We start from the raw sequence: 8,689 nt of genomic DNA, 5'->3' as shown, positions 1-8,689 counted from the left end.
TCATGCCTCCACCACCTCCATCATCTCCATCACCGCTCCATCCCCTCTCCCAGACTCCCCACCCAAGGCACAGGTACATTCACCTCCTGCTTTCTCCTCAGCTCTGCTACCCCCAGCTTTCCCCCCCCCCCGGAATCCTGAGCCTGTTTTGCTCATTACTGGGAGGAAGGAGCAGGCGGGGTGTGGAATCCCTTCCTGAGCTGTTGTGCACAGAGGCTAATGGAACACACAGTCATTGGGAACACAGTCAGTAACAGCCCTGTGAAGGTGAGGCAGGTTAGGGTGGGAGGAAGGCTCCTCTTCTCCAGAGCAGCCTTTCCAGGGCACAGCCACCTCATCCAAACTACCCCTGTGGTTGTCCATCCCATCCAGGTGACAGATGGAGTCAAATAGTCACCTTTCTGCTCTTACTTTGATAGCTGCCTGGATGGGGCAAGAGCATCTCCCACCACAGAGCATCCCAGGGCAGGGATCTGGGGAGGGACACACTTTTCAGCACAAGTTTGCCACGATTCCTTATATTAGACCCCAGCTCCAAGCATTTGTGCCTCAAGGAAACATACCTGTGGGGCAAGAGCTTCCTACCCCAGCAAGCTGGAAACCCTGGAGAGATGCCCTTCAGGTGTGCCCAGACCCCAGTTTTCCATATATTCCCCTATTAATTACATGGCAATTTAGTGTTTATCACCTTTTTCAAGGGGTGCTATGAAAAGCCTTCAGAAATAACCATGCTCTGAGCTGGGGAAGCACAGAGCAGGCGATGGTCTGAAGCATCCCTCTGTGGATCGCTTCCCTGAGGGTCCTGAAATGCTGTTTGCAAGCTCCTGATTCATTTATTTGGAGGAATAAAAGGGCCATGCTTGATTTTGGGTGAAATCCTGAACCCATCAAAGCTCAGCATCACCTCTCTGTTAAGGTTTTAGCTTCTCTATACACACAGGGAGAGGACCAGAGCCAGCTCCTGTGAGGACTAAATGCTCCCCCTAATAGCACTGGTGTCACAGCCCCGATGGTAAAGGAACATCCAGCTCATGTCCCTGCAGGAAAACCCTGATCCAACACATCCAAGTCAGTTTTTAAGGATGATGGAGAGATCATCTTGGGCTTTTCCTCAAAAAATCTTTTCTCAGAGGAATAAGACCAGAAAGAACCAAACAAGAAACTTTCAGCACTTCAGTATAAGTATTTATTGGGTTAGAATCACTGCAGTTCATATCCCAGGGTATGGATGTGTTCCACACAGGTAGGAAGCAGCAGGAACCAGTGCTCAATTTGCCATGGGAATTCACCATCTCCTGCAGCCCTCAAACCTTTACTAGGCTGAATATGGGACTCTATTGCTTGCTAAAGGACCCACAAACTATTAGTTGATTAAAAGCAGCAAATACATTCTCTGGAAGCCAGAATGTGCCTCTTATTGCTTCTTGCCCCTTACTGTCAGACCTTGGATATTTTCCAGAAGGTTTCCTGGGAGGAATTTAGCCATCTCTGAACAGCACTGCTGATGGATATACATTCATTCACCTCTCAGGCTGTCTCCGAGGATGGGTAAAACACTTGGGGGTTCATTTAATGCATTTACACTGAGGGCAGGTGGGTGCTGGTGCAGGTCTGGCCCCTGCATCAGCCCAAGACCCCTTCAGAAGGCAGCTGGAGCCAAAGAGCTCTGCCAGAGCTTGAGAGGCTTCTCCCTGTGGGAAAAGCCAGGTTTCCCAGGGAGGATCCCACAGCTTGATTCCTGTTTGGTGGATGAAGGGAGTGTTGCAGGAGGCAGGGTGAGAACACCCCTACCGCTACCCCACACTGCCTCTCCCAGCCCAAAGCATCCTCCTCCCTCCCTCCCTCCCTCCCCACCCCAGGGCTGTGATCCCCACAGATCTCCCCATGGTGAGCTTTTATGCAGGCAACAGCAATGGAACCTGCCTGGGGGGGGGGGCGTGGGGAGCCTGACAAAGCAGGCTTTATCCCTCCCCACCATCATTTACATGAGATGAACAAGCCCCCAGTGAAGCAACACAGTGAGGAGCTGTGCTGGCTTCTAGAGAGCATTAGCAAAAGCAGGCTGAGCGTGCAGCTCCCAGGGCCGGCTCTCGTGCGGCGTGATGCTTCCTCCCGCGGCTCATGCAGAGCTCTTCGTGGGGAAGCGCTGCCTGATCTGGAAGCAGCTGCACTTCTTGTACTTCATTGTCAGCCCGTACTGAGGGGTGATGTCCACCCCCGCGCCGGGCCGCAGGCTGAACTCCAGCTGCTGCAGCAGCGTGGCCAAGAAGAGGAAGACTTCCCAGCGGCCGATGGACTCGCCGAGGCAGCGCCGCTTGCCCAAGCCGAAAGTCATCACTTTGTCACCCTCCGTCCTGTTGAGCTCCGTCCCTGCGGCGTTGAGGAACCGCTCAGGCTTGAAGGCTGAGGGCTCCTTCCAAAGCTTCCTGCGGCAGAAAGGAGACCCAGCTGAGGGAGCTGGATTCACCCGGAGAGACGCACCGCAGTGCTTCCGCACTTCGCCACCCAAAACCCCTTTGGCAACCTCTGTCCCTGGTCTGAAATGCCAACGAGATGACAGAGCCCATCAGCTCAGGCTATTGAAATCTCTATTCCAAACTCAGCCTGTGTTTGCCTGTGCAGATCCCGGAGGTGGATTTAATTCAGCGTGCAATAGCTGGGCATCCTGCAGCCTCAGCCAAAAGGGGAGCATGGAAATCGGTCAGCAGCTCTTACAAAAAGCAAGGATGGAGACCTGAGAGTTTTCTGACCTTGAAGCCTTCCCAACCCATCCCAGCCTGGCTCCTGGTAGGTGCTAGGTGGGATTTTCCAGTTCTTAGCTGAGACTTTCTGCTTGGACACAGGGAATCCTCACTGTCCCCAAAGACAGTGCTCCCATTGCAGTGCTCAGGAGGAATACCGTGATGTTTCTGCTGCTGGGATACTTGGGTACAAGCTTCTGATCCGGGAACTATCTTTTGTGTCAAGGCTTGCTCCCCTGCCCAGGAGGGTCTCTACTGGAGAGCAGCGGAAGGGTAGCATGGGGCTTTGCTGTACAGACCCCTTTCATCCACCCAAGCTGATTACCAGAACTAACAACAGGAGCTGATGGAGTTTAACGGGAGTCACGTCAGGACATGTTTCTCTCTGGAAGAGGGAACCGGGACGTTCCCACTGAGCACATCCAAAGCCATAGCCCCGGATCACAAGGGCTGCTTGGCAGGAGGATCTACTGATTCCTGATTATTCAGCAGCCCAAGCTGCCAGCCCTTGCACGTAAACGGGATGTCCGGTGCACTGAGGACATCACCATGTGATGGGGAGTTGCTGAGCCAGTGACCAAGTCACCCCACGGCAGCTCCATGCCCAGGAGTTTTTGACCCAATCTGCCTTTTCCTGCCTTGGAATACTCACTCGTCGTGGTTCACTTGCCACTGGTTGACAAACACACAGGTATCCTTGGGGATGTAGTAGCCATTCAACGTTGTTGCTCTTGTTGTACTGAAAGAGATACAGGGCAGAGGGGAAAGAGAAATTAAGAGGAGACCTGCAGCTTCAAGGTGAAACAAAGCTTGACAGGTTCAAGGGTTTCAGTCTCTATGCCCTGTTTGTACTCTTATAACTGATGAGGAAATACCCCACATTGCATCTGGGAGACTAAATAGGTTAACACTTCTCCTTGAGCAGAAGGATGCCAGTTTTGGGAAGCTGGATGAGTTCTGATGGGGTTTCTCCCAATGGGGAGGCTGGGGGAAATACAAACCCAGGGGTGTTTGACATCCCTCCAAAGGGCTTTGTGGTGGATGCAGCCCCAGGCACCGGCACTACCAGGTGTGAAAGCCATGGAGAGCTTTGACAGGAGTCATTCAATCTGTGCGCTGGAATATTTCCTCATAGCAGGGATGGATTCCCAGGCAATCATCTGCCTCAAGAGCACCTCCCAGAAAACCGCTCCACAGAAAACCCCAAATAGGATGCCAGGCACTGCAGCCCTTACCTGTGCGGGAGGGTGAAGGGCACAAAGGAGGAGTGCCTGAACACCTCCAGGATAAAGGCTTCTGTGTAGGGCAGCGCGCCCCGGTCCGACAGCCTCGGTCTGCGCTCCCGGCCGATGGTCTGGTCTGTGGGAGGTTGAGAGAAGGGAGCAGGTTCGGGTCAGCCTTGGACAGGGAGGTTTTGGCTCCAGGGGAAGCAGGTTCCTGGACTCACCCAGCTCTTCCTGGATCCTCTTCTGGATGCGGGGGTACAAGGCGACATACATGAGGCTCCAGGATAAGGCAGTTGTCACAGTGTCAAAGCCTGGATGGACATGGAGAAGTCATTGAGCTACCAAAAGAGGGCAGGTAGTGGGTATTTACAGATCCCAGCGCTCCAGATGTTTGCCTTGGAGCAGGTTCCCCAGCAGCATCTGCTCTGGTCACTGTTCAAGGGGCACATGAAAGCCCAGGAACAGCTCCAAATACCCAAGCACGGCCAAGGTCTCATCCCAAGAGCTCCAGCTCCCACACCCAGCATCCCAGCGGCAAGGCTTTACCCTCCGAGATGTTCTCACCTGCCCCAAAGAGGTCATAGACGATGCCAATGATCTTCTTATTGGAGAGCGGGACGTGGGCATCCTCCCCTACACTGTTCTCCTGGCAGTGCTCAATCAGTGAGTCCGTGATGTCCCGAATGTGCTCCTGGGGGAGAGAAGCTGAGTCAGGGACACCATGGACACCGAGAGCTGGGGGAAACCCCCCCCAGCAAGGGCCAGGCCCTGGGGGATTAACTCAGATAGGAGAGCCCCAAGGAGCTCTGATGTTTGTAGGCACCTCTACCTGCATCCCAGAGTATCCGAGCTCTTACCTTATCAAAGCTGGTGTAATGCTCCTGGACAAGCTTATGCACGAAGGAGTTGAAATGCCTGTTGATGTCCTTGAAGAGCTTCATGCTGTGGCTGGGAAGATACCGGAGCAGGGGGATGAAGTCTGCAGGGTTGCCAGAAGCAGCCACATCTCCAAACTCATTGTTGAGGTTCACTATATTGAGCAGCTCCTGGTCGTTGTGGTCGTGGCGCTTGCCAAAGCACATGGCGCAGATGACGTTGGCCACGGACACCACCAGGTACCGGTAGGGGTCGAAGCTCTTCTCCTCCTCCATGAGCTGCAGGAACTTGGTGACCAGGTACTCGGCCTCCTTGGACACGTGCTCCTCCAGGAGGCAGATGGACGAGGCCGTGGGGCTGGGGGTGGCAGAGAAGGTCTTGAGGGCGTTCTGGGCCAGCTTCCTGAGGGCTCTCCACACCTCCCCGGCGTCAGGGCTGAAGGTCATGCTCTGCCCGTCCGCAATGTAGCGGAAGCTGTGGAGGTCGGGGCGGCCCAGGAAGTCTTCTGCTTGCTTCACCAGGGCTTGCTTGATGGTGTCCAGCCCGCTCAGCACCAGCACGGGCCGGGTGCCGATCCTCACCTCCATCACGTCCCCGTAGCGCCGGCTCAGCCGGGTCAGCGCCAAGTGCGGGTCCTTCCTGAGCTCCAGCACGTTGCCGAGGATGGGGAAGCCCCTGGGGCCGGGGGGGCTCTTCAGCCCCTTGGGCACGCGCTGCTGGAGGGACTGGATGAGCAGGAACACCAGGCAGAACACGGCACCAGCCAGGAGGAGCTCGGTGGCCGAGACAACGCCTTGGCTTCCCACCAGAGACATCGCTGCCAGTGTGCAGGAACCTTGGTAATGAATCAAAGAGGCATTAGGAAGACTACGGAGAACCTCCAGTCTGAGGCACCTACGCAGCACTTAAGTCTGGTTTAACTTCTGATCCAGAGCTGCATCAGTTTTGTGCACTTTAGGAAGCTGCTTGCACTTAGAAGCCGTATTTTGCTAGCCAGGAGTGGAAGGAATGGGTCCCACAGCTTTTACTGTGTGTGAAGGGAAGGAAAGGTGCTCTCTCAACTACAGCACCTCCTTTCTACTGCCGAGCCTGTTCCAGAACACTTGAGTGCTTTCCCATACTTGAGTGTGGGAAAGCTGAATCCTCCTGGTTGCTCATTCCAAGCCTCTGCTCACCACCAAAACACAGCATTGCCATGAATCTCCCTCAAATGTGGATGGCCATGAAAGCCAGCCATGGCTGCAGAGTGGGGCTGGAGGCTGTGCGCACCCAGCTCCCTCCTCCATCAGAAATCCCTCAGGAAATGCCGAGCCAGGGGTAGGAAGAGGTTGGAACTGAAATCCCCCCTCCCCTTGGGTTGGGCAGGCTGGTACAGACCCTAAGGGACACCAAGGTCCCACAGGGTGAGGAACGTGGGGGCTGCTGGGACCCCAGCCCATGGCTGCAGATCGTGGCTGCCCCATGGTGAGAGGGATTTTGGGGCAAGGATTACCCTCAGAACCCCCAAGGAATCACCCTCCAGCAGCTGCAGGAAGGATGCCACAGAAGACCTGGGGAGCCAGAGTGTGGGGATACCCAAAGCAGAGCACCCCCGGCTGCCCATCCCTCGGGGGTGCCCTGGAAGCGCCCCCCGCACCCGTTCATCCCGGGGGTACTCACCTGTGGAGCGCTTTGGGGCCCGATCCGCCCGGCAGGTACCCCCCAACTCCTCTTCGCTCCTGCTTTATATGCATCGCCGCTTGCCCTGATTGGCCCGGACACCTCCCGTCACGTGGCCAAAGCCTAATCAAAGCTGACGTGCGTCCCAACTCCAAACACCTAACCCGGACCCCCCCCCCCCCCCGGCGGAGATCCCGCAAGCCCCGCACCCGCTCACACACGGGTTGGGGTGCGGGAGCCCCGTTCCCTGCCTGTCACCGTGGGGAGGCTGCAGGGCTGCAGGAGGAGGAAGGGGGGGACCCGTCGGGACAGGGGGGGGTGCCGGTGCCGCCCGTGGGTTCCAGACCGGGGCGGGCATCGCGTGCGAAGCGGGCGGGATGTTTGGGCAACCCGCGCCGCCCCGGTCACTCCAGTCACGCTACCGGCAGGATCTTAAAGGCGCCGGTTCCGAGCCCCGGTTCCCCCCTCCCTCAACCCCGGGCAGCGCCCCGGGTCCACCGAGCCCCGCTTTCCCCTTTCCCGCAGCCCCGGCTCCGTTCCCCCTCCTCGCCGCCGGTGCCCGCAGCCCCGGGATGTCTCCGGTATCCGGAGCCGGGAGCGTGGGAAAGCGCAGCCGGTGTCCGCAGTGCGGGGCAGGAGCAGGGGATCCCCCCCGGTGCCATCCCAAAGGAGCCCCGGGAACACGCAGGGATGAGTGCGGACCACGCTCCCCCCCCCCCCCCCCCCCGCAGTGCTTTAGCTGTCCTCCACGTCGGCGGGGGCTGCCGGTGCCTCCGACGGTGCTCCCCGTGGGAGCAGAGGGGGAAGAGCCCGGGGTACGGGGCATCACCGGGTCCCCTCGCCGGTGCGGGGCCGCTCTATTGGCCCACAGCCGTGGTGCTGCAGGGCAAGGGGGGCGGTGGGGCAGCCCCGGGGGTCACGGCCCTCCCTGCCCCGGCCCAGTTAAAGATTGTCCAAGTTCGCGTGCGAAGCGGCCGTGCCCTCTGTCACCTGTGCCCGGGGCACAGGGCAGCCGGGATGGGGCAGGGGGATCACGTCGGGGGGATGCTCGGGGACCACAGCGGGTCCCGCCCCCATCCCCAGTCCCTGTTGGGCGACAGGTCAAGACGTGTCCTTCAAGGAGGACAAGCGGGACCAGACGTAGCCCGAATCTCACCGCTTCCACCCTCATCCCCCCTATCCCCAGCCCAGCCACAGTGGGATGGGAGAGGGGCCGTGGGGTCCCGCCCCGCCGGAGGGAAGGGGGGGGTCCTGGGGGTGGCACTGGGGACATCGCGTGCGAAGGGGCTCCGGACTGACCCGGGAGGGTCACTCGCAGTCACGCTATGGGCGGGTGGGGGGGGAAATGGCTTTTAAAGGACCAGGGCGGTGGCCTCACGTCCAGGAGCCTGGCCCGGGGTCAAAGCGGCGCCGGAGCAGCTCGAGATCACACCCCCCCCCGGCTGGCTGGGGTGGGGGGTCCCCAGAACTGGGGGCACTGGGCACACTGGGCTGTATCCCCTCTGCCATCCCCATGCTGGTGGCGGCAGCCCCCTGCGCCACTTCTGTCCCCCTTGATGGCACAGGGACATCCCTCGAGAAGGCAGTTTCCCACTGTGCAAAGCTGAGGGTCTCAGTCGTGCCACCACAGATGTCCCCTTTGGGGTCCAGGGGACACTGAGCGGTGCCCCAGCCCGCTCTGACGTGTCCCAGGCAGAGCTGTCCCTCCCCAAGGGACACACTGCACTGTCTTTACCCATGTCTCTGGAGGTCTGCTTGGGACACATGGACCGGGCAGGACACGTGGCTGTGTCCATAAACCCCAGGCACAGATGTCCCCGTGCCCTCACTGCGGCACCCACACCTGCAGCTCCCAGTGAAGCCACGTACCTCCGGCTGTGTGTGCATTCACCCTACACATCTATAGGTGCAGACTACACATACACACAGCACATACAGCACCATGTGTACATGCCATGTGCATGGGGCATTTACACCAGTGCACTCATGCACATTTTAACACTCCCTTATGCACACAGACTATACATGCATGCGAACAACCTATACATGCACACAGACACCTATACGTGCACACAGATGCCCTATACATGAACACAGTCACATTATACATATACACCAACACTCTATACATGCACAGACACCCCATACATGCACACAGATGCCCTATACATGCACACTGACACATAT

The 8,689-nt window shown here is 58.0% G+C and overlaps 2 protein-coding genes across 2 annotated transcripts in view; both read right to left on the bottom strand.

The window, feature by feature from the left end:
- The window catches only part of SEMA7A (semaphorin 7A (John Milton Hagen blood group)), a 140,520-nt gene that overhangs the window by 113,663 nt on the left and 18,168 nt on the right, over nt 1–8,689 (bottom strand). The gene's annotated exons all lie outside the window — the stretch shown is intronic.
- Nucleotides 1,672–7,104, bottom strand: LOC133266137 (cytochrome P450 1A4-like). Its single transcript, XM_061447321.1, has 7 exons — nt 6,503–7,104; nt 4,825–5,678; nt 4,532–4,658; nt 4,189–4,278; nt 3,977–4,100; nt 3,394–3,480; nt 1,672–2,426 (listed from the first exon to the last, which is right to left on the bottom strand). Exons 2-7 carry the CDS (start codon nt 5,656–5,658, stop codon nt 2,120–2,122), a joined length of 1,569 nt encoding a protein of 522 aa, XP_061303305.1. The 5' UTR covers nt 5,659–5,678; nt 6,503–7,104; the 3' UTR covers nt 1,672–2,119.

Source organism: Pezoporus flaviventris, unplaced genomic scaffold (assembly GCF_033815535.1).
Source record: "Pezoporus flaviventris isolate CSIRO_AGI_PZ_B2104156 unplaced genomic scaffold, CSIRO_AGI_Pfla_v1 ptg000006l, whole genome shotgun sequence".
Lineage (NCBI taxonomy): Eukaryota > Metazoa > Chordata > Aves > Psittaciformes > Psittacidae > Pezoporus > Pezoporus flaviventris.
The sequence above is the reverse complement of the archived record's forward strand: the minus strand, read 5'-3'. Positions and strand labels throughout refer to the sequence as shown.

Coding starts and splice junctions, on each gene's coding strand:
- LOC133266137 (XM_061447321.1), bottom strand. CDS start 5,658: ATGTCTCTGGTGGGAAGCCAAGGCGTTGTCTCGGCCACCGAGCTCCTC. Junction 4,101..4,188: donor GAGGATCCAGGAAGAGCTGG/GTGAGTCCAGGA, acceptor AACCTCCCACAG/ACCAGACCATCGGCCGGGAG. Junction 2,427..3,393: donor TGGCAAGTGAACCACGACGA/GTGAGTATTCCA, acceptor TTTCTGCCGCAG/GAAGCTTTGGAAGGAGCCCT.